The sequence below is a fragment of the Apus apus genome, chromosome 12 (genome assembly GCF_020740795.1).
Source record: "Apus apus isolate bApuApu2 chromosome 12, bApuApu2.pri.cur, whole genome shotgun sequence".
Taxonomy (NCBI): Eukaryota; Metazoa; Chordata; class Aves; order Apodiformes; family Apodidae; genus Apus; species Apus apus.
Genome location: NC_067293.1, coordinates 20,521,936 through 20,546,582, shown reverse-complemented (window position 1 = coordinate 20,546,582; position 24,647 = coordinate 20,521,936). Strand labels below are relative to the sequence as shown.

At 44.0% G+C, this 24,647-nt stretch overlaps 1 protein-coding gene across 2 annotated transcripts in view; it reads left to right on the top strand.

Annotated features, from left to right (window-relative positions):
* Positions 1-23,810, top strand: part of MSN (moesin) — a 38,972-nt gene extending 15,162 nt beyond the window's left edge. Inside the window, exons 2-13 of one of the 2 annotated variants that reach the window (XM_051630270.1) lie at positions 6,702-6,785; positions 13,948-14,043; positions 14,516-14,790; positions 15,237-15,320; positions 15,683-15,829; positions 16,277-16,373; positions 16,804-16,967; positions 17,422-17,552; positions 18,205-18,365; positions 18,856-18,948; positions 19,318-19,551; positions 20,568-23,810. In XM_051630270.1, the coding sequence (XP_051486230.1) occupies positions 6,702-6,785; positions 13,948-14,043; positions 14,516-14,790; positions 15,237-15,320; positions 15,683-15,829; positions 16,277-16,373; positions 16,804-16,967; positions 17,422-17,552; positions 18,205-18,365; positions 18,856-18,948; positions 19,318-19,551; positions 20,568-20,732 (1,731 nt within the window). In that variant the 3' untranslated portion in view covers positions 20,733-23,810. Of the gene's footprint in view, positions 1-6,701; positions 6,786-13,947; positions 14,044-14,515; positions 14,791-15,236; positions 15,321-15,682; positions 15,830-16,276; positions 16,374-16,803; positions 16,968-17,421; positions 17,553-18,204; positions 18,366-18,855; positions 18,949-19,317; positions 19,552-20,567 lie in introns of those variants that run through there. The other variant, XM_051630271.1, reaches the window with a different exon arrangement.
* Positions 23,811-24,647: the final 837 nt, after the last annotated feature.

Here is a 24,647-nt window from a genome sequence, read left to right as displayed (position 1 = left end):
CTGTCCCCCTGTTTAGCTGGGAGGAGGATGGTGGAGATAGCTGGGAAGCTCAAGGGAGCCCTTGGGAGAGTTAATGCTCTCTCTGGGGGCTGCAGGGCTGGGGGGCTGGTGCCTGGAGTATATCTGCTACTCCCTGATGAGCTTAGGGGTATGAAAAGGCCCTTTAAGACTGCTGGAAGGGGGCTTGGTTTAATTAAGTGTAATCTCTTTAGAAATGGCAAGCGCTTTCACATGACCAGTCCAGCCTCACCCGCAGTGGAGGAGCCAGGGCAGTTTCAGCAGAGTGCTGGCACTGGGGACGGAGCCAGATGTCTGTGAGTACCTGGTGCTGTGGGTGAGGGTCCCCTCAGGGCTCTGCCAGGCCCTGCATGCCCCTGGTTGGGTTAGGTTGGTGCAGTGGGAAGTACAGCACAGCTTTCTGGTCCTCCAGGAAACTCCTGCGGGACAGGGGAGAAGTTCTTTTTTTGCTCACTATACTGTTGCCTATCTTGCTAAAAGCCAAAACTAGGAAGGTTTTTAGATTATTTTGGTGCCTTATGAGATCCTGAGCTCATGCAACTCCAGTACATGTGATGTGTGTGATGTGCTTCTCTGGTCTGAGCTGGTGGAACTGGTGCACAGTGTTAGTCCAGTGTAATTACCTGCAGTAACAGCTGGGTGGACTATAGCATAGAGGGTCTCAAACGGATGGCCTGGAATTTCTTTTTATCTGAACTTATTTTTGTCCTGTAACAGTCAAATGAGTAAAAAAGTATGACTTTACCTCTATGCTGTTTTCTCCAGAAATAGTCCAGTTGGTGGCTTGAACCTGGAAAGCATGAGTATCTGACACTTGAAGTCTACAGACCAGCAGGGTTTAATGGCTTCCTTGCGTTCAGGAAATCCAGGGAGGAAAGAAGCTTTAGCTCAGGGTCAGGGCTTTATAGAGGTTGATACTCTCTTGTGCTGACTCTATGTATTATTCTGACATGAATTTCCTAGTATTCTGTTCCTGTCTCAGCTTATGACAAACAGAATTGTCTGGTCTACCTCTTGCACTGCTCATCGTGGTGGGGCATTAGTACAAGTAACACATCCGTTACTCCTTGTGCCGGTATCTGCCTTTCCTGTTTGTCCTGCTATATGCAGTGACAGATTTTCATCTTGGGAAGCAGTTATAGCAGGTTGTTAGTAGGATTCACTGAGAGACTGGGAAGATAACTGATAGCCACTGCTGCTAGTAAAGCTTATTGGGAATCTGAGTGGGGCAGAGAGTGAGACTTGAAGATGTATGGGCAATGTTAAAATTTCTGAAAAGTTATTACAGATAGGTGCATGGTACCACTGTCTGTTAAATCTGTCTCCTATAGTCTGCTAAATGCTGCAGGAGGAGGGTGGTGGTGTCCTGTAACTTGTGAAACTTTTTGCCTGTTAGAAGGAACTTCCTCTGGCTGCAGCTGCTGTAGGGGCAGGAACAGGGTCTCTTCTGTGCAGGAGGTCTCACCCTCACTGCAACACTCTCCTTGGCAGCAGGAAGCTCTTTAATACACTCTGGTAGTGGCAGTCTTCAGCTGTGCTTAGGCTGGTAGAACAATGGTAATTCCTCAAATAGAGAAGAGGAAGAGTTGCTAGGTTTCTAGCTCTTTCCTGGAGTTGTTACGAAATTAATCAGTTAAATATGGGTGCTTTTTTTAGTATTTTTTAGCTTGGTGAGTGTAAATCTGCCTGTTGAAATAGGGTACAGAAATAAATTTTCTTGTAATGTGCAAGGTGTCTTATTCTGGAAGCTTTTCATCTGATGTTGCTAGCTGTTTGTATGCAAAATATTAACTGATGATGGAAAGACAAAAGGAAGGATATCTAGAGGCCACTTACTAGGGTGAAACTGTTTAAGATGAATCAGAGTTTTAGGGGCTTGCAGGCTCTCCTGAATGCAACAGTGAGTGCATTATAAATGCTATGATGAAAAAAAAGTCACTGACTTGATTTAAATAAAATTTGAGTGTAAATTACCACATTATGATAGTAAGTCTGGTAAGTCTTACCAGTAAGATAGTTGTAGGTTTTGGTAAGTCTGTTGACAATGAAATCCAGGAAATCCTCTAAAAATGCTTCCTGAGTGTTGAAAGTTAAAGACAGAAGTTTATTAGCAATAAGTTTAGGAAAAGTGGTGTAGTGTAGTTGGGGATGAGTGCTGCCACTGTGGACCTTGTGATCTGATCACTGCTGGGCAATAGCTTTTTCCCCAGTGTGTTCCTTACATCTCATCAGTGTGCCCCTTGCCTGGCTGGACTGAAAGAGCTAGATTTGTGTATTCTAAGTGTCTATGTTGGTTGTCTTACTGAGGAGCTTTTTATTCGCTTTGCAACCCAAATGGTAAACATGCTGGTGGTTATGCCAGCCCTCAAACCTGGGAAAACCTTATTAGATGGTTCAGAAATGCAAAGTGTAAAATCTTAATGCTAGAAAATCTTGAGGCTTTTCTTAGAATAAACGTGGATGGTAAATTAGATAAATGGTTTAAAAGTTCTGTGGCACGATAATCCTCAAGGGACAAGGCAAACAGAAGAGTCAAAATTACGGTGGGACTGGATCATGCTGGCTTGTGTAACACTCTTGTCATGTAACCCTTGTGTAATGTCTGTGTTGGGCAGTACTCAGCTGTGAATGTCTCAGTAAAGGGATTTTACTAGAAGTAATATTTCACATGAATGAGGAGGATGAAGGCAAGCGTATGGTGCCTGGCACTTACCTGTTAGGTGCAGATTATAGCAGTCTATAGATGTCTTCTTGTAGAGTGAGCTGCCGGCAGAGCACATAAAGATCAGTGATGCTGACTTGCTGATAGTGAGGTGGCTCCTGGATACTTTTCAGAATGTACCTCCATTGGTGCTTGGTTTTTCAGCCTTATTTCATGCTAGGAGAACCAATTTGTATTTCTGTCCAGTACTCAGGCTCTTGAAATGCCACAAAACTCTTGATAAATCTGCATATGCTCTGAAGTACTGCCAGGCCTCTGACCTACCCACTGGGAGTGGAGAGCAGTGCCTCCAACCACCTGGAGTGGTAGAAACCTTACTTGGCTCTCCTAGTTCATGAAGAGTACAAGCCCTGTGCTTTGAAGGAGCATCTGAAGGAGCTAGGGATGTTCAGCCTGGAGAAGAGAAGGCTGAGGGGAGACCTTCTCATTCTCTACAACTGCCTGAAAGGAGGCTGGAATGAGGTTGGTGTTGGTGCCTTCTCCCAAGGAACGAGTGATAGGACAAGAGGAAATGGAGTCAAGTTGTGCCAGGGGAGGTTTAGATTGGATATTGGAAAAAATGTCTTCACTGAAAGAGTAATTAAACAGTGGAATAGGCTGCCCAGGGAGGTGGCTGAATCGCCATCCCTAGAGGTGTTTAAGAGACATTTAGGAGTGCTTTGGAACATGGTTTAAGCATTGGACTTGATGGAGTTAGGTTATGGTTGTACTTGATGATCTTAAAGGTCTTTTCCAACGAGAACGATTCTGTGATTCTGTAACTGGCTCAAAAAAACCTGGCCTGGTACCATATGGAGAAAAACTCTGTGTATATTGTTTCCATACCAGCGAGGCTTAACAAAGCTCAGTTTTACAGCAAACCAAGTGGTAAATTAGTAGGGCAGCAGTGTTGTTAAACGCGTGCAGCTCAGTCAGGGCAGTGCTCCCAGTGAGGTGGTGAAGCTGTGGGAGCCACGGGAGGCAAAGAGTCCTGGTCTGTTTCCTGCGGGGTCTGAGCTCACACTGCCTTCCAAAATAGCATGGCCTGGATTTGAGAAGCTTTGTTGCACCTAAGCCTTAGATTGCTGCTCATCTTGAGCACAAGGGGTTTCTATGAGGGGGGGAAAGTGAATCTTTTCCTATTGAATGTATTAACTTAAGGGTAACTGGTTAGATAGCTTAAGTGCATTTGAGTAACAATGAAGGAATTTTGCTGGTTCCAGCACAGGACCTTATTTTACTGTGCTAACAAAGATGTGAGTCTTAAAAGTAAGTATTCCACATGAGTTATGAGAATACTTAGTGAAGCAGCTTTATTTTAAATGTTAAGGTCTGATTTGCTCTGAATAGCTTAAGCTGTTCTGGCACAGGTTGCAAAGATCTGCCACAAATGTTTCAGTTCTGTTTTCTGGGGCTTCCTTTGTGCTCAGATACTTCAGTGTTCAGTTACTCAAGCAGATGATAGAGAGAAGAGTAGCTACTGTGTTTTACCCATGAACAGTGGAGCAAAAAGACTTTTTTTTTTTTTTTTTGTGGCAGCTGCTATGTCAGTGTTTTAGGTGAACAGGAAAGACTTTAAAACAAACAAAAAGCAACCTGTTGCTTGATGGCTCATGTACTGTAAAACCTCTTAGACATGGCTTATGGACATCTCTGCTCTTGCTGGTAGGTCTGCTGAGCTGTCATGCTTGCAAGCCCACACTCTTTCTGGTAGAAGAGATTGCTTACAAGTGCAAGTAGCAAAGCTGTTCTGGGGAGTGTCCAGCCCTTCTAGCAAGGCACTGGATTCCTGGTCCATTGAAGCCCTGTGCAGTTAGCCAGCATCTGGGATCTGAGGAGAGTAATTTTGGGAAGTTATAGCAAGAGAACTTAAGGCAACTGCATGGTATTGAAAGCTGCTAATTCTAAACAAAGCTGGATTGCTTATGAGTTAAGGTTGGTTGCTTTTTCCTTGCTACTGCTATGGGATGTTTTTTCTTCAGTTTGACTTTGTTGTGTCAGAAGGTTCAGAGGGTTTCAAAACTGACTTATTCCTGGTCTGCTTGCTCATGGTATCTTTGCTCCAATAATGTCGAAGTAGTCTTCCTTATGCATGCAGCAGTTAGAGCTGCAACTCTTTTTGACTTCAGCTTTGCTGTGCTAAGTGTGCTTTTAACCTCTTGCAGAATATGCTTAAATTTTTTGCTCCGCTTAATGCAATAAAATGTTCAGGTTCATCATGAGGGGATATCAAGTACAAAATAGTGGTGTGACTAGGCTTGAGTATGCTTTTTAGAAGACTTCAAAATGTGTTTGGATGTAGTGGTCTCTTTTGACACTTGACTTAGACTTAATTAGCAGAATGCTTCTTGCTTATGGAAAAAGAAAACAACCCACTGTTTTTTGCTCTTTTGCAGTCCACTGCTGCTTTCTTAGTAAAAAAGCTGTGAAAACAGTCTATGTAGTGGATAGAAATACAGAGATCAGAACTGGCTGTGATGTATCAGTATTAGGTGGTTCCTTGAATATTTCTCTGCTTACTCTAGCTTTTTTTTGGTCTCTAGTGTCATGTGAATAGTTTATAGTCTAAATGTGAGTTTGAGTTATTCTTACTAAAACTGTTCACAGCATAATTCCCCCTCCAGCCCCTCATCCCAGAAGGCTGGTGGAGTGTGCTAAGAGGATTTATTGCACCAAAGAGTAAATAAATAGGTATTTGTTGATGTGGGGTAAGTGGCTGTTGGCTAGAAAGGGAACTATGAATGCAAGGCCTATATGCTGGGGTTTGATGGACTGTGAATATCTTGTCTGTATGACTGCAAGTTTTGAACTTTTGCCTTTATGGAAAAGCATTAAAATGGCTTGATCCAAAATATCTGCAGCTTTTTTTTCAGAAACTGAGAAATCTTTACCTTTTTCAGTTGATAGGTATGCAGATGGAAATGCATTCTCAGATAGCTGGGTGTAGTTTGCAAGCCTTACTTTGCCTGGTCAGAAGTTAAGGTATTTGCATTCAGACAGTACTTCTACAAATCTGTGTTGGTTTTTTGTTTTTGTTTTGTGTGGGTTTTTTTTCCCCCTGTAGTGATCAGGACTTTTGAATGGAATCACAATGCTTTGTGAGAACTATTGGTGAAAGATGTACAGGTGTATTCCTGCTTCTGTGGGATGAAACTGCAAACTCCTTTGCTGCAATCCCTTGCCACTTTCATTTCATGTGTGAAAACTTGTTGGTGAGACTTTCCTGATAAGATGGTGTGTGTCATACCATATTTCTTCCAGAAGACCATTCATTATACTTGTTAAGGCTAATGTTGTAACGAAATCTTGACTGCAGTATTAAATTACACCTGAAGCATTTCTGCAGTGGAGATCTTTCACCTCCTGGAAAAGCAGTGGACAACTACATAGAGATACTTCTGCTTTGTGACCTGTTTGCACATAGTGTGTATGTTAGTTCAGCATGTCTTTTTCCTTAGCACATGAGATTGTCCTTGTGTCCTGCCTGCTTTGTACCCACAGCCCTTGGAGCATATCTGGGATTGTGCCTTAAATTTCTTCAAATACCCATGGACACTGGAACAGTGTTGTTAGTATGGATTTGCCTTCTGTAGCAGAATAAGTTGTTAATGCTTCCAGGTACTTGAAGGGTTTGATGTCTGGTGGTGTGTACTGAGGTTTGGAAAATCTCTGCTTTTGAGACAGATGCCAGAATGTTCTACACTAGAAGCTCAACTTCATAAGCTGTAAATGGCTCATGTGTCGGTGTTCAGATGGGAATATTGGTAGGAGCAGATAGGATAAACTCTTACACTGTGAAACATGAAAGTTCTGCTATACAGGGAAACTGAACACTGTGCTGGCAGGGCAGATGACTTGACTTTTGGCAGTGGAGTTCTGGAGGCTTGGGAGCCTGGCCCTGGCTTTAGGCTGGTGGTGGTTTTCACTGTTGGGTGGTGTGACCTCGAGCATGTGTTGTAACAATGTGTTTTCTGTCTTCCAGATCAGTGTGCGTGTTACCACCATGGATGCTGAGCTGGAGTTTGCCATCCAGCCCAACACTACAGGGAAGCAACTCTTTGATCAGGTAGGTGATGGAGCTGCAGAATATCTAAAGTCGGTACAGATGTTATGATTCTATTAAGGCAACAGCAAACAATTTCAGAAGGACTTCAAAGATTAAGTTGCAGTTTATACAATAACTTCAAGACAATTCAGCATAGTAAGAAGTGTTACATTTTTTCAAAACTACTGCAGTTTTTTATCTCTTAAGAATGTGTTAGGAGCTGTTCTTACATCTAATGAACTGAATTTGTGCTATAGCTCATAATAATAATTGGAAAGCAGTAGATCTGTAGTTATCATTCATAATAAAAGTCTTAAGAGGGAGCTAGCAAACTATCTTTAGTTGGCTTACATGAGTTGTTGGTCTCTAAAACAGGAGTAGCTTAGCTGGGTTTCAGATGATGCTGCAGCCCTTAAATGCAGGTGAAGTGCTCTTCTGTACTCCCCATCAGGCCCTGAGGGAAATCTTAAGAGATGTTACAGGCTGTATTGGGCTGTCTTCATCTGGGTGCTTCAGCCCTCATCTGCATTCACTGGATGGGCAAACTTCCTCCTGCTTTGGTCCAAACAGAAGCAGGGAGGCATGTGCAGCACAAAGTTGGAGCAGCAAAAGACAGACATTATCCATTGCAGTGGTTGAAACTTTGACAGGCACCACTGTGTTTTCATGCTGTAATCCTGAAGGCCCTGGATTTGCTACTCGGAGGAGAATCTGAGCAGTGAGTTCATAGTTTAAAGAAAAGTAAAATGAATCTTGGATTAATGACAAGATTAAGTGTCTGCCAGACCAGATAGATCAGATCTGGGAGTGGTTCAGTATTATGTCTTCTGGGTCAGCTCTACATCATACTTATCATAATGAAGAGAGACACTTGAGGGCTGACCCACCCATAGAAACCAGGTATTTCAGTTTGGGCCAGCAAACCTCATTAGTTTTTTTATATGTTCAGCCACAAACTGCTACATTCTCTCTTCCTAAGCTGGGTGATTCAGTGCTAGATATTATATTGCTCTTTGCAGCCCAACACTGACATGGAGTGAATAGGGTGAGTTCTTAGGCTTTACTAAAACAACATCCTTTCATCGTGGGAAAAGCAGAAAGGCTTTCTGGAAAGTTCTGAGTTGCACACTAGTTTATTTTTCAATATTTGGTTTCTGACATTATCCAAGCAAAGCAGCAGGTGCTAAAAAGCACTGCCACTGAATTCAGGAGCATTTCTGATCTGTAGGGGATTTTTTCAGTCAGCTCTAGAGCATCTGCAGCACCTGTCTAAACAGAATTTTTGGGGTTTTTTTCCATAGTTAAACACTTTGTGAAGGGAGGAAACAGAAACTTAGTTCTGCAACAGTATTTAAGTTGCCAGTGTAAATGAGGCAGTGTTACTTCAGCTAAATTGGATTGCAGGTGGAGCTGGAAGATGAAATACAGTGGGGCAAGTGTCTGAAGCTAGCTGTTAAAACATTTGCTATTTCTAAAAGGTTTGGTGGGCACCATCTCGTTACACTGACCATGTGTCACAATCACTGGAATAAGAACTGAACTGTTTTCTACTGCCTAGCACACAAGACTTCCTTTGGAGGTAGTGGTGTTGGCCTCTGATAAGGATGTCCTAGGGCCTCATCAGTGGCAGATGTCCAGGCTTTGACACAACAGAGCTAGGTGGTGTTAGTTTGGTACCACCACAGTGATGGTGGTAGAAGGACTAACCCTCTACCAGGGCTTGAGAATGTTGGGAGCCATGAAGTGGGGAGTTAGCAGTAAATGTGGGGATGTCAAAAATCTTCCACCTCTGATATGAATAAGGAGTCTGGGAGGCTACTGCTCTGTGAGTGGTCAAGGAGTCTAAACCCAGCTTCTGTTGGTGCCCTGCAATCTAATAATTGGCCCTTTACAGTTAAGGAAAATAATTGCAAAGGAGGTAGCTATTCGACTCGTGCCACAATGGGAAAAGTTTCATCTTGGTCTCTGAATGCAGGAACACAACAGAATGTTGTCTGCCTGTCTTTTTTTTTTTTTTTTTTTTATGGAAAATGCAAGACCCTACTGTTGCAAAAGAGACTATAGTCAGACTTGCACATAAAGGAAAGCAAGTACTTCTTGTGTAGGGACATGTGCAAACAGATTATTGATCTTTGCAAGAGCTAACCTGGATACCAAACCAAACCATGAGAGCCTTGAGAGCTGACAGTAAATACTGAACTTGCTCCCTTTAATATGGAGATGGGGCTTTGCATGTATGTCAGCTGGGATGTATCTGCTGTGTCTCAAATGGCTGAGCTCTTTGTGTAGGTCAGTTCCTGTAGAGGGCTAATCCAGAGCTGTTCTTGCTCGTGGGGACTAAGCAGGGGCTGTGCTCTGATGGGTCATCTGTTCACTCCACTTTAGTTTCTGTCCCAAGGTTGTCTTTGGTCCCATTATGGGGTGTGTAAGAACAAAGTTAGGGCTGTTCATTTTCCAACTCCCTCAAACTACTTTGTGCTGCTGGAATTGCTAATCTAGTATTTTCTGCCTGGTGCTGGTTCTGCAAAAGGACCTGATTTATAAAATACTTTCTTGAGGGAAGGGAGAGTCTACAAAACAAGCTTACGGTTTTGCTGTTGCAGCACATTGACTTTCTGATGTGAAACTTAGGTTTTGCCACTTAGAGAAAAATTTTAAGATATCCTGCATATTGTTGCCCTAAAGTGTCCTTTCACTTTTAGCTGTCTGATCTGAGCTAAGCAAAAAGGAGCTGCTAAGTATTACTGAGGTTTCTATCTGCACAACTACCTTGGTGCATGCTGCTGGGTTTATTAATTAATATTTAGGCAACATTTGTTTCCACCTCTTGTGTCTAAAGGTAGAATAACTATATTCTTTATGCCACCTATAATTCTGAAGTATTCTGAATAGGATTCAGAAGGCTTTTGGAAAGCTTATGTCTAGGTAGTAGCTTCACAAGGAGGAACAGTTTGAATCTGAAGTTCCATTATAATAGGTGAATGGGCTTGAGGTAGAAATGTTCCTATTTGCCTCTTTCCTGCTTTGTTAAATTCCAAAGTGAGTTTTAGTAGTGATAGAGCAATGCAGATGCTCTATTGCTTTGTGGGAAAACTGTCTTCTGCCCCAAAGTAGCTGGCTGTAGAAATACTGACATGATATACAGTGTAGCAACATAATTATCTATATATGACATCTTCCTATAAGATCCCATCCCCTAGACAATGAGTTGAAATTGTAACAATGGGCACCTCTGTTCACTGTAAACCTGGTCATTGATGCTGTACTTTGTGTTCAGCATTGAGCCTAATGTGTAATGGAGTGTGGGGTTGGTTTGGGGTTTTGATTTTTGTTTTCATTTCTTAAGGAACCCTACAGTTTTCATTAGGGACCAAAGAACTTAGGATTCTGAGTTCATGTGCCCTGCCCTGGCTTGCCTACCTGCTGCAGTGAGTGTAATGGCTTTGTAGAGTACCAGTTTGTCAGTCTCTGCTTTCATGGTTGCTAGAGCCTACAGGTTGACCAAATCCCTCTCAACTTTTGAGTAACTCCAGCAGAGTTGAGCTGTGTTTGAAATAAATGTGGCTGGTCTCTTATCTTCTGTAAATGAAGTTTTGTGTGGAGACAGATTGTAGAGTAGCCTTTAACCTTGGCAACGTCCTACCTAGTAGCATTTAAATATGCAGGAAACTGTTTTTGAGTGCTCAAAAACACTTGAGTAGGTGAAAACACAGAACCTACCCTGGCAATTTCATGGTAGAAAGCAGCAAGTCTTGGGACAGTGGCTGGTTCCTCCAGCAAGCCCCCGAAAAGTGTTGTTTGTGTAATGAAGGCTTGTGGTTGAGTGGTATGAAAATGTGTCTCAGATTTCACAGGAACATGTGGAAACTTATTGGCTCTTCCAAAACCAGTAGTCTAACTAAAAATGTACTGCTTTTTGGGAAGGAGGTTGATGGCAAACTGTACTAAGCTTAAACTCAAAAAAGATCCTGTCATTTATCACTTGGGCATTTTAGTGCTTGCAAGGGGAAAGCTACAAATATATCCATGTTCTTGAAGAATCAGCCAAATGGAAGGGAGCAGTTAAATATTTAAGGCTTTGGATGGAGCCCATCTTGGTTGTTAAGTTAGGGTACCTGGAAGACCATGTTCAAAGTTGGTTTTGATTATGGAATGTGAAGTTGTAGGTGTGGCACCAGTTCAGAGCCCCTCCAGCAATGAGGTTTGGTAGCAGTTTTCTCTCAGAAGTATGCAACATGCCTGGCAGGGAAAGGGAGAGAGGCCCATTTAATCTTTTAATTAAGTGAGACTCAAGACAGACTTATGCTGTAATATAGTCTAGGATGCTTTTGCTTTTGGTGCAGGAATTTGGTTTGAGTGGAGTGTCTCTTCTTCTACTTGCATGCTTTGGTCTTGCCCATGTGGATGGTGCTTTTTTGGAGGATCTGCACTTTTTGGCCAGTGTGGTGGTGTATTTCCTGGGCTGAGAATGAGAGCAATCTTCAATCATCATTTTGATGCTAAAATCTACTTTTAAGAAATGGGTGAGTGTGCAGATGAAGGATAGGAAGAGTTATTCAGACCTGGAAAATGTGGAGTAAGGAGAAGTGAGAGAAGAGATTACCCAGAAGACTTTGTTTTTGTCTGAACATAAGTAAAAAATTAAATTGTCCTACTGTATGCTTAGGCTATCATCAGAAAGTGAGGTGAGAGTCATGGGGAATGTCAGAGTACTGTGGGACTGCTGGATTTTAAGGCTCCTGTAATCTGTTGCGAGTTGTAGACTAAGTCTTGTACTGTGGGCTCAGCAATGCCCAAGGACAGACTTAATGTTCTCGCTGGCACAAAGGAAAGATGTTACTCTCCAGCTGAGAGTGTAAACTTTAGATATTTAAGTGTAGTGGTCTGTGTTGAACAGCACTCTCTCTTTTCCTGTCCTGTGTGCCAGGCCTTCTCCATCCTTAGCCCCTGCCAGTAACTGCTTTTGGAACATCTCACAGTTCATCAGGGCTCTGAATGCTCAACATCCCCAAACATAATTGAATGGCTAGCCGCCAGCCAGAATCCTTGCAGCTGTAGAAGGCTATTCCTTCTTTCTGCTTTTCCACTTGCTAAAGGAAACCTGCTGAAGCTGAGGTGGGAAGGAGAGAAAAGGGCTGTTTCCCCCACCCTGCCATCATGTGCATTTGCTTGGAAAGCAGTTGCCTGATGAAGTTTGAATGGGCCAGATCTATGTTTAGGCCAACGAGCCACAGCATGCCTTGGTTTGCAGCTCATGTAATTCCTGAGAAGGAATTGTGCTGCATTTTGGATTCATTAGCAGTTTGGGGGTGTGATGCTTTGTGCTGTGCTGTCTCCCCCTCTCTTCTGTCCAGCCTGTTGTCATGTCTATTGCTGTGCAGGCTGCTGTGGTAGAATAAAAGTCCTTTTGTGCAGGGCCTCAGTGTGGTGCCTTTCAGTTCCTGCTGGCAGTCCAGCTTCTTGAATTCCCAGGCATAAGCTGCTGACAAATGGAAGAGAGGCATGCAGACACATGCAGCAGGGGAGGGAGCTTTCACCCCATTCAGATGTTAATGCTGCCCAGAGCAGAGCCCTCCTTGGGCTCTGGGATGGCCTTTCTTCCTCCCTGTGCACCGAGGGCTTTCAATGTATATTGCAAACTCTGGGCCTTCTCCAGAAGTCTCCTTAGCTGTGTGCATCCCACTGTGATGTGCACAAATGAAGGTTTATCTGCCATGTATTCACTGTGGACTTTAGGCCAGTTCTCCAGCTCATATTCAAGCAAGGATGGACTGAATAATTTCATGGATTCAAGTGGGATGATGTATGTAGGCTCCATGACCTCGTATAGGTCTTCCCTCCGTGTGTGCAGCTAATTCCACACCTCTGCTGGGAGCTGCCTCTGGGTTTTGGACCCGAGAGGGCCTTTGGTAAGGCCAGAAGAAATATCTGATCCAAACCTTAAAGAATCTACCTAGTAATGTGCTTGTGGGGAACCTTTGACCTCGGTGGTGTCTTGCCAAAGCTAGAGACCACATCAGAAGGGAACAGGGTGTATCCCTAGGATCCAAGAAGGAAGTAGTTTAAAGGAAATAGGCGTTTAGGGAGAAATTGTAAAACATGGGTCAAGGCAGTACAAAATTACTTCCACATGAGCAGGCTCCTGGTTTTCCCAGGCTCATCCCCTGCTGAAGCAGGGAAGCTGCAAGCAAGCCTGAGAGGTAGGTGGTGTGTGGAGGCAGCGGCCTAAAGACAAGGGTCTTCTCCTTCCTGCCCTCCTTACCTGTCATCCCCCCTACTAGATAAGTAAGTGCTTTGTTTGCAGGTCTGAGAACAACTCCTGGGGTTCAGGAGACATGTGAGGGAATTTCAGTTTCCAGGCTTGCTGCATGCTGTGGCATGTCCCAGGCTTGCCAGTGCATAAAGCTGTGGCCTGTGCTAATGGCTTCACCAAGGAACTTCCTCCTTTTTCCCAGCAGTGGCATTTTTCTGCAGTAGTCTTGCCCCCCCGTGAGGCTCTTGTCTCTTGTTGCAGTGTATCTGTAAAGTCTTCTTAACGCTTACATAGCACCCATGGTCTGCTGGGGAAGTGAGTAAGGAGAGGGCTTACATAGTGTTGTAGTTAACGTCTATGGTGCTCGTTGTCCTGGCACAAGGGACAGCATATCAATTTACCCACTGCAGTACCTCTTATGGTGCCACTTATTAAAGTGGTGCATGAAAGGCATGTCCACGTTTTTCACTGGAGTAGAATACAAATCTTAAAATAGTACAGCCTAGTAGGACATAGCCTATCAGGGTGATTCATGGGTTGCCCAGGAGTAGTACACTTGCATGGTAAGTGAGGGTTGTGTTTGAAAATGGAGCTGTGTACTTGGTTCCTGGCAGCTATTATACCCGTCAGACCTGTTGCAATTGTATTTTGGCTGTACATGCTGGCTTATAAGTACCTGAGGAAAATGGTGTCCCAGCTGTTGTTTATAAATAGCAACAGGCCATAAAGAGATGTGGGAGATGGACAAATACAATACATCTCCCACTTAAAACTCCTCAGATACCCTGTCATCTCTGTACGTGCACTGTAGCAGGGGATACAGAAGGCACTGGCTGTGTTCGTTTTTTTGAGCTTACCTTTAACATGTTCTCTGCCACCAATGAGATCAGCCCATATAGCCAGGGCTCTTGCTAATCACCTTTCTTACAGGTCGTCAAGACAATTGGTCTAAGAGAGGTCTGGTTTTTTGGACTTCAGTATCAGGACACCAAGGGCTTCTCAACATGGCTGAAATTGAACAAAAAGGTATGTTTGCTCTAGGCCTTTTCTTATCCTGGGTTCCTTTCTCATGGAGGGCAGGAGCAAAATCGGTCTCTGTATTGTTGTTCTGGCCCCTCCACACACCTGAAGCAAGATTAGCGAGTTGGTGTTGCCTTTCTTCAGTCTGCACACCCCTCCCCAAGGTACATTTTGTCAGACCTGGTCCTCCTGCATCCTGTTCTGGTTGTTACTCAGGCAGATCTGTGACCCTTCCCAGTTACCTGTTTATGTAGTGATCATGTGAGCATCTTGCCTGGAGACAAACCTGATCATAACTAGTGGCTTGTCATAAGTCCTGTGGAAAGAGGTGATGAGGTAGTTAGCAGCAAGGAACTGAAAATTTTTGCTTTTTTTGCCCACTCACTTCTGCATTAGGAGGATTTTTTTTCTAATGCAGGTTGTAAACCTGCCCCCTCACTTGGTGTGCACACTGTAACATCTGGTAACTCTGTTCCAGGTAACAGCACAGGATGTACGCAAAGAAAGCCCCCTGCTTTTCAAATTCCGTGCCAAGTTCTACCCAGAGGATGTGGCAGAAGAGCTGATCCAGGACATCACACAGCGCCTTTTCTTCCTCCAAGTGAAGGAGGCAATTCTGAATGATGACATTTATTGCCCTCCAGAAACAGCTGTTCTTCTGGCTTCTTATGCTGTCCAGTCCAAATATGGAGACTTCAACAAAGAGGTGCACAAGACTGGCTACCTGGCAAGTGACAAACTGCTCCCACAGAGGTCAGTGAACATGGGTAGCCTTAGACTTTCCTTGCCTTAAAGGGTTTGGGACTTTTTGGGGGATATGTCTTGATTGGACTGTTGGGAATAAAATATAGCTGGGTACCTCTCTGAAGAGTGTGATTAGTATTAATTTAATTAAGAGCTTTAATCTGAAATGTCCTAGTGCTACTGAAGAAACTCTAATCAGAAGTAGTGAGAGAAGCTCCAAAACAACAAAAAAAGTAATGCCATGGGGAAAGCACAACTGAATACAACTTGCCAGTTGTGAGAAATCTGAATACTGACCAGTGTATATATTATAATTAAATGGTGTTTCCTGGAATATTTTTGTGGGGGAACTGTGATGCCAGCTGAGTACTTGATGAAGCATTATTTGAGTGTGATGTGACTCCGTGTGCATAAATGCAGTGGCTGCTCTCAAACATCCCATGTATTCTTTCTAGAGTTCTGGAGCAGCACAAGCTTAACAAGGACCAGTGGGAGGAGAGGATCCAGGTGTGGCATGAGGAACATCGAGGAATGATTAGGTAACTAACTGATGGAGTGTGAAACTGCTGTTTTTAACATAATGTGGTATGTGATGCTAGTGTGTAATGTATGAATGCATAGAAAAATCTGTGGCTTGCTTCAGGATGAGCTGGCATTCTTCAGGTTATTGTGCTCAGTGTGACTAGATTCATGTGCCTCTGCCCTTGCTAGTCCACATCAGCTGGCTGGTTTTGGTAAAACAAAACCGAATTTGCAGTTTGATTGTTATTATCTGCAATGGTGATGCTTGGAACCTTTTCCAGCTTTATACTGCTCTGCCCGTGTGGAAAGGTAGCACCTTCTTGCTCTAATGGCTTATAGACTAAAAAAGAAATATCTGCTTGCTTTATGCATGCTGCAGAGAAGATGCTGTCTTGGAGTACCTGAAAATTGCACAGGATCTGGAAATGTACGGTGTGAACTACTTCAGCATTAAGAACAAGAAAGGCTCTGAACTCTGGCTAGGTGTAGATGCTCTTGGCCTCAACATCTATGAGCAGAATGACAGGTAATAAACCCCCTCTCCTTATCATTGCCTTCAGCTCCTTCCCAATATAAAGCCATTAAAAATTAATCTTTTCTGGAATTCAGTCTTTGAGTATACTACAATTCCTATATGATTCTTGGCTGTGTTTTTGACGCTGCCAGAATGATCCATAAAATGTGCGGCTTTGGACCAAAAAATACAAGAAATTGGCAAGCCTTTTCAAGCTAATTTTACTTGTATCCCTATTGTTCCTACCACAGATGCATTCCCCACTTCTGTTTTCCATTTGAAAAAAAAAAAAGTAATTGAAAAACAGCTTCTTGTAATTCATTTACATGACTGATTTTGTTTGCCAGTAAGCATAAGAGTATTGGAATATGAGGGCAGATTTGGTAAAAATTTGAGCTTTAAGTTGTAAGTCAAGAATTTGAAATTACTGTTATTTCTTTTCGCTTTCCGTTTTCACAGGCTAACACCAAAAATCGGATTCCCTTGGAGCGAGATCAGAAATATCTCATTCAATGACAAGAAATTTGTTATTAAGCCTATTGACAAGAAAGCACCAGTAAGAAGCAACATGGAAATTAAACTTTTGGCTTCTTAGTAGCATGATCCCTAATGTTTAACACCCTTTCTAGCATAAAACAAAATGTGACACCTGGGCTGACTATAGTATTAAATAACTAAGTGGGAAGAAAGGTGGGAGAAGTCGGTCTGTGTGCGTGGTAGGCACACCTGGTGGTGTTTGTAGTGCAACAGAGCTGGCTGTGCTGGGGATGCTGCATGAGAAGCCCTGCACACCGTGACAGCAAGTTGGGCTCTTCAGCCCTGTGTGCATTATAGGCTGAAGTTCCTTTCTGAAAGAAAATTGTCTGGCTGCCACCCATGATTTAGACACTTAAGAAAAGCTGGCTAGCAGTTCTAGAAAGCTTAGTGTCTGGGAGCATGCTGCATACAGAGGAACTGGTCTAATGCTGCCTTTTTCTTGTCCCAAGGACTTTGTATTCTATGCCCCTCGGTTACGGATTAACAAACGAATCTTGGCACTTTGCATGGGGAACCACGAGCTCTACATGCGCAGACGTAAACCAGATACCATTGAGGTGCAGCAGATGAAAGCGCAGGCTCGGGAGGAGAAGCATCAGAAACAGATGGAGAGGTTGGTGGGGTTCTGAGTAAGCTGGACATGGTTGGTCACTGCACAGTAGCATCATGTGCTCAATGAATTGCTGGCAGCACCTTCATCTGCTTGAGCTGAAAATAAAGCAGATTGCTTTCTGCTCCAGTAGATCTAGTGGAATGATGGAAATGACACTTGGCACAAATGTGACCCACCAGGACTTTCTTGTAAAGGTTGGTCTGTCTATTTGATGGGACTAATACAAATCTTGATAGGAGGAGATTTACCTTATAACACTGCTGTTGTGAACCTGCCACTGAGATGAATGCCAGCAGGGCTTTTTCTATCTGCACTTCTATAAAGGGGCACATCTGGAGTAAAACTCCTCAGCTGAGTGCTGTAGTGTGCATCTCTGGCATACTCATGGCTTCACTAGGAAGTGTTCCTGAGTAGCTGTTAATTTGAAATTGCATGATGACTTCCCCCTTGTCAGAGCCCTGCTGGAGAATGAGAAGAAGAAGAGGGAGTTGGCAGAAAAGGAGAAGGAAAAGATTGAACGTGAGAAGGAGGAGCTAATGGAGAGACTCAAGCAAATTGAGGAGCAAACTAAAAAAGCTCAGCAAGGTAATATGAAGTGTTCCAGTATTTCCTTAGATGGCTAGTCTGAGTGAGAAGTGTTCAAGCAGTAGAGGTATGAGCACCTCTGAGCTGTTTGGCTCTCCAGGATTGGGTGCTGACTGGTGTTGGGGCTCTGGTTTAGCCTTCTGAAGCTGACTGTAAGCCCTCCGTATTTAGCTGCTGAAATAGGACTTGCATTAAAGAAAGGGATGGCAGCCAAGATGCTCCTCTGGCAGCAAGAGTACCTTGCAGTTTTTCCTGTGCTGGTTGGAAGTCTTATTCCAAAACATCTGTAGTTGAAGAATAAAATGGGGAGCAAATATCACATCAGCCAGTGCTCTGGTGTCATTCCTATCTAATTGCTTGGCCAGTGTTACAGTGTGGTGGTGCCCAAGCCAAGTGCTGTATTCTTCTCTGCCTTAAAGGATGTAATTTTGGGATAGGTGCTTCCCCACAAATCAATTGGGCAAGTAATCTATTGGCCTAGAACAGGCCTGGCTCTTAGCCTTCCTGCTCCAGTTACAATGTTGCATCTCTCTCTTACCTGTCCCTCTGCAGGAAAAGGTTCATCCAGAGTGTAGGTGTTACAGGCAGCTTCCTCTTCTAACTGCCATTCTTTACTTGATTTCTCTTCATTTGTGCTCCCTTATTCTTTCAGAACTGGAAGAACAGACCCGTAGAGCCATGGAGCTGGAACAGGAGAGAAAACGAGCTCAGGATGAAGCAGAGAAGCTGGCTAAAGAACGTAGAGAAGCAGAGGAGGCAAAGGAGGCCCTATTGAAAGCATCCCATGATCAACAAAAGACCCAGGAACAGCTGGTAAGTGGGTGAGCTGAAACTTGGGTAGGGAACATAGTGACAGGGTAGGCACCTCAGCTCTTGAAGCAATCATGGCTACAAACATAGTGGGGAAGTGTAGTTCTTAATTTTTAGCCTCAAGCAGATGAACTTGTACCTACATAGAAGTCTGTACAGTAGATTTGAATTGTTTGTTGGTTTGGTTTTTTCTGTGATGCTGAGAACAGAGTGTAAAGCTCACTAATTGCTTTCCCTGATTTGGATTCAAAGAATTGTTCTGTAGCTCTGTTTGCAGGAGAAGAAAAACAATAAACCTCACAACCAAACCCAAAACTTATTTTTACTTCCTTTTCTCTTGTATAATGGAGATGTTGGTGGGGCTGAAGCTTACAGGGAGGCTTTCTCCTTACCAAAAGATGCTAGAGATACTGTTTTTATTCAGGACTTGGACTAAATGCTTCATCTAGCAAGTGCTTTGATTTTGTCCCCACTGAAAGCCTTTGTTTTGCAGGCTGCTGAGATGGCAGAACTCACAGCTAGGATCACGCAGCTGGAGCTGGCCAGGCAGAAGAAAGAGAGTGAGGCTCAGGAATGGCAACAGAAGGTAAAGCAGAACCTAAGCAAATGGCAGGACTTTTTGTGGAGTTGCTCTTGAGTCTGTGTTGTGACCTGAACTACTGCACTAGGTACCACACTCTACTGAACATTTGCAAGCAGGAGGCTGTAGTAAATACCAAGCTTTGGTTTCCTTGGTGGAATGAGTGCCCTTCCTAATTCCATGTAGAAGTATTTTTACTAAGTAGGTCTATAGTCTGTTTTCCATGAATTTAACCATTCCTTGAATCCCTGAAGTATTAGTCAGCAGAAAGCTTTGCAAATGCTTGTGGCAGAGTAGCTTTGGAACATAATAGTTGAATGTGTGAGAGGTGCAAGGCCTTCTGTAACTAACTTCCTGTGTCGTGCTCTGCTGCAGGCACAGATGGTGCAGGAGGACCTAGAAAAGACCAAAGAGGAGCTGAAGACTGCCATGAGCACCCCTCATGTCACTGAGCCCATGCACTCGGAGAATGAGCATGATGACGAGCAGGATGAGAACGCGGCAGAAGCCAGTGCTGAGCTGCGGTCGGAAGCCACCATCAAGGATCGCAGTGAGGAGGAGCGCACTACTGAGGCAGAGAAGAATGAACGGGTCCAGAAACACTTGAAGGTAGGAAGTTGGCAGCAGAGAGGATATGTATTTGGGTGCTACTCCTATCCTCCTTGCCATTAATTGCAGCTAGGGGGTATTGCTGGTATTTAAAAAAGGGGGAAAGAGGGATGATCATGACCTTGACAGCTAGATGCTTACCTATTGAGCAGAGGCGCAGATCTAGTCTCCTGGCACTTGCCTTCCATTTCACTGGAAGTAGTGAAGTATTTTCAAGCAGTGCCAAAAAGCAGCATCTGACAGATGTAGTGTACTTGTTTGAGTCTTGCCAGCCATCTGACAGCTGCTCACAGCTCTGGCTTCAATGAATTGCAGAATTTGGTCCAGTTTCTGCCCAGCAGCTGTCTGTAACTGTCTTGTCTGACTGGGTTGCATTGTAAAACCCTGAGAGCAGCCTGCTGGGGCTCAGCATGGAGGGAGCAGTGCTGCACCACCTTCTCATAAGAAACTCCAGTGTTCTGCTGTTGGCTCTTCCCAAGTGTCGTGTTAAGCTGCCTAACTGGCAGCACGCTTTGCTTGTTCTGCCTCATGCTGTGGTGGTTATGCACAGGCAGAGTGACAGAGGTGCACTTCATCTTCTGCAGCAGGTTTCTTTTGTGGTAGATGACTAGTAATTGCTCAAATTCTGCCAGATGTTCCTGTTGTCTTTAGGGATCCCTCCATTTTATTCTTCTTCTGAAGTACATTGGAGACAGCCTTTCTTACTGTGCTAGGCAAAGATAAATAGGGTGACAGGCTGCCTGATGTCTTCTGCCTTCAGGTGTTAGGGAAAAATATCGACAGCTTCCAGAGAACCACAAAATTGTTTAGGTTATATGGGACTTCTTGAGATCATCTAGTCCCACTTCCTTGCTCAAGCAGGGCCATCTAGAGCAGGTTGCCCAGAACCATGAACATTCAGGCTCATCTGCTTCCTTTCTCTATGGATATTGCATCTTTAGAAGGATCAGCAAGCAACCTCCTTGTCCAGCTTTTGAGTCTCTGGCATGTGCTAACCCGTTTCCCCTTCTCCAAAGGCACTTTCCTCTGAGCTGGCAAATGCTCGGGATGAAACCAAGAAGACAGCCAATGATATGATCCATGCTGAGAACATGCGTCTGGGCCGAGACAAGTACAAGACCCTCCGCCAGATCCGGCAGGGCAACACCAAGCAGCGCATCGATGAGTTTGAGTCCATGTAAACCCTCCCCTGCACCTGCTGCCCTGTACTCTCTTCTCTCCTCTCTCCCATCCTCTCCCATCATTCCCTCATAATCGTGCTACGCTGGAACCACTACAGAAGAGTGACCATGGTCTTATTTATCAGGTTTTGGGCAAGTGCAGGAGTTAAGCAACAGAAAAAAGATTACTATTTACATCTTCCTGGGGTGGCCTGGGAAAGCAGGCATGTATTGGGGCAAATCTGAAATGGTTGGCTTTGGGTAAGATCTCACTGCATTTAGTTTGGTGTTGCTTACTGCAGTGGCTGTGTTGCTGTCCTCTCCTGTTGGGAGGGGAGGCCAGCAGATGCTTTTACTGAATTAGGTTAAGTACTAACAGTTTGACACTGTGCCTTCCTACTAACTTGTGCAAGTTTCACTATTGAGCTTAGTAGCCAGGGTCTAAATTTCTGACTTAATACAGGGTCTGAATCATGTAGTTGAGAATGGGAGGCTAGAGCTTAGAAGAAAGGTTGGAGATAAAATATGGACTTTTATTTCTAAAAGACCAAAGCTTTTGTCCTTCAAGCATAAGCCGACCAAACAGATTCTGTAGTGTTCCTGCTGATGTAACCTTTAGTTGTTCAACTGGATGGAACTTTGAATTTTGTAATCATGAAGAGGCCTTTGGAATATTCCCACTGATGCTGTGCAGTTTGGAGCCTCAACTTCCCTGCTTTCCAGAAGTTTTGTCTCTGGTAAATGGCTTTGCTCATGGCATGGCTGTCATTTTTCTGACTTGAATGTAACCAGTGAGGCAGAGATAGCTAAAGAGCACTGCCTTTGTTTTTGGGCTTGCCAATGGAAACCTAAAGGGGAAGGCAGACATGTAAAAGACTAAAAATTCCTGTCGCTCTCTTCCCTTCCTGAACCCATACATTTCTAGTTGTGTGAATAGGATTTCAGGTTTTTCCATAAGAGGCCTTTTTAGCTCATAGTGATTGGTGCCTTATGACTGTGTACAGATCTACTGTAGCTCAGATGTCTTTAGTTATATTAGATTATATTAGATACAATCATTAAAAGTGATTAGCAGCTGGGGACCAAAAATTACTTGTACCTGAGTCATGTATCAGACCACATCTGTCTTCCTGGCTTCAAGCAGCATTTGAGGGGAAAGAATCCTGAGGTATTTGTCCAATTGCTGCCTTAATCCTCACTAACATTCTGCCAGATCCCTGGGTTAAGTGCTTTTCCTTCCCCAGGAAGATGCTCTGCCCCTTTGTAACTTTGAGAACAGAAGGCTCTGTCTCTCATAAATGGGACAGTAGTGGTTGTGAGACTGGTCCTGAGGGCCATTTCTTCCAGTTTTTGAGATATCCATCGCCTCCTGTCTTCCAAGCTATCCATGCTGTAGCTACCCAGAATCCTTCCTGTCATTTCTGGGGAGGAAGCAGCCATGTATGCTCAGGGTTAGTTGGATTTTTGCCTTGATCCTTTATAGAAGGAAATGTTAACATTCAGAAGAGGCCTTGTAAAAATGGATTTCACCTCCAATGGAGTCCCCCTCTGCTTTGCCTTCCTTGGATTAGCCTGTCCCTATAGGAAGTAATCAGGCTAGCCTGTGATTTATTTTCTTGCCTAGCATGATCCTAAATCTTGTGACTTTCTCAGTTTTGTGGGTTCCCCCTTTGAATGGTATTATTGCTAGCGGTGGTAGAAGGAAGCTATTTGAATGCTAGAGCATTGTCAGCTCCCTGCTTGATGGGAAAGGCAAAGGGGGACTGTGCCAAAAAGAAATATTGGTGATAGTGTTAACAAACTGCAGTATTTTCCCAGGAATTCCTTGGGTTTCTGGAAACAACCTTACCAGTGCTGTATTATTTTTTTTGGAAGCAATACATGTCTGTGTGGAGATACAGATACCAACCAACTTCTGTTTGGAGCATAGCTTAGTGTGTGTTGCTTCCAAATACCCAGATGAGTCACCTGAGAGCCCCTTCTCTCCCCTGGACACAGCATGCTTCTGGAGGGGACACCACATGGTGAGTTTTTGGTTGGCCAAAACAACACACCTCAGTGCTTCTAAAATCCCAAACGAATAGTAGCTAAATGCATCAGGACTGATTTGCCTGTTTCTATACCGAAGGGTTATTGGCACTGGCTCCACGGGAGTCTCATTACTGGGGGAACAGGACACCCTTTACACTTCTGTTTTGGTGCTTTAAAGCTGGTTCTCAGCAATTCTGCTCTGTCTATGGCAACTATTGATACACTGGGGGGGAGAAAAGCTTTTCTTACACTTCAGTAATTTCCTAACAAGCTGACATATGGTGCCTGGATTATGCGTTCAAATAATAAACCTGTAAGCCTTTCCTGCTCCGAGTCACACAACACTGCTGAGCTCATGTTATGATGCTGGCATGACTGCTGTTTATAGGGTTTTTTAATCGTTCTAATTCCAAAAGGTCCAATATAGGAATAGAACGGCTTGTGCCAGTGAGTCCACCTAACTCTTTGTAGTTGTTTCAGCCCTGCCTTCTTCTTAACCAGTATTATATTCCAGTGGTATTTAATGATATTTGATTTCAATACTTCTAGCTATGCACAATTAGAAAATATTAGTCATGGGGTGGAGGATGTGGTTATGGTCCTCCTTCTCTTGGAAATGTATACTGTATTGTAAAGAAATGATATTTTGCAAGAAAACTAATGTAAGAAGCTTTCAGTATTAAGGTGAGATTTGTAGACATATTTGGGGTTTTTTTATCTGTTAGAATACAGTGAATTGTTCTTCTTCCTCTCCATGTTCCAGTTGAATTGGATAGCTACTCCTCTTGGTGTTGTGGGGAGGGAAGTACTTTATCAAATGTTTGCCTGGCTTGTTTCTTGTTATATTTTTTTGTTGCTGTAAATTATGTTGAGGTTTTTCGACCAGTCTTTTTACTGGATTATAATAGAACATCAGTTCCGTAAGGTTGTGGAGTAATTCACGGGTCCATGTGCTTACCTGCAGAGAGAACCTTGATATTAAGGCATATTTTTTTTCCCGTTTGGAGGAGTTGTTAAAATCCATACCTTGTTCTTCCTAAAGTGCCAATAAAGTTCAGAGAAATTCAACAGATGGTGTCTGGCTGGTTACTTAAGGCTTGCTTTGAGTCTAGTGCTGTGTCTCCAAGCTGACCAGGTCTGCCTTGTGGTTCCCCAGAGGTAAGCTCTGTGTGCTTGCAGATAAGAAGATTAACCTGGAGCACTGTGTCCAGTTCTGCAGCCCCCAGCATAAGAAAGACATGGAGCTCCTGAAGCAAGTCCAGGCTGGAGCAGCTCTCCTATGAAGACAGGCTGAGAGTGTTGGGGATGTTCAGCCTGGAAAAGAGAAGACTCTGAGTACACCTTAGAGCACCTTCCAGTGCCTGAACGGGCTTCAGGAAAGCTGGGAGAAGGGACTTGTGACAAGGGCAGGGAGTGAGAGGACAAGGGGTAATGGATTAAAACTGGAAAGGGGGAGATTTAGGTTAGACATTAGGAAGAAATTCTTCACTCTTGAGGGTGGTGAGACCCTGGCCCAGGTTGCCCAGAGAAGCTGTGGAAGCCCCATCCCTGGCAGTGTTGAAGGGCAGGTTGGATGGGGCTTGGAGCAATCTGGTCTGGTGGGAGGTGTCCCTGCTCATGCAGGTCCTTTCCAACCCAAACCATTCTATGATTCCATAATCTTACCTGAGTCCTGGAAAGCAACTGCTGGAATATCATCCCTTTCCCCTCCCCAGCCCTCCAAACTGTCTGATGGAGCTGGTCCTAGAAGTCACATTTCTGTGGAGGCACCTAGAGTGCGAGTTTGTTTAACCTGCAAACAGACTGGCCGAGCAGAGGAGGAGGAAGTGCTGTTGGAATCTGCCCCAGTGAGTGCCTGTAGTGCCTGGGTGCACAGGTCAGTCTGGGGGGTGGCTGGGCCCCAAA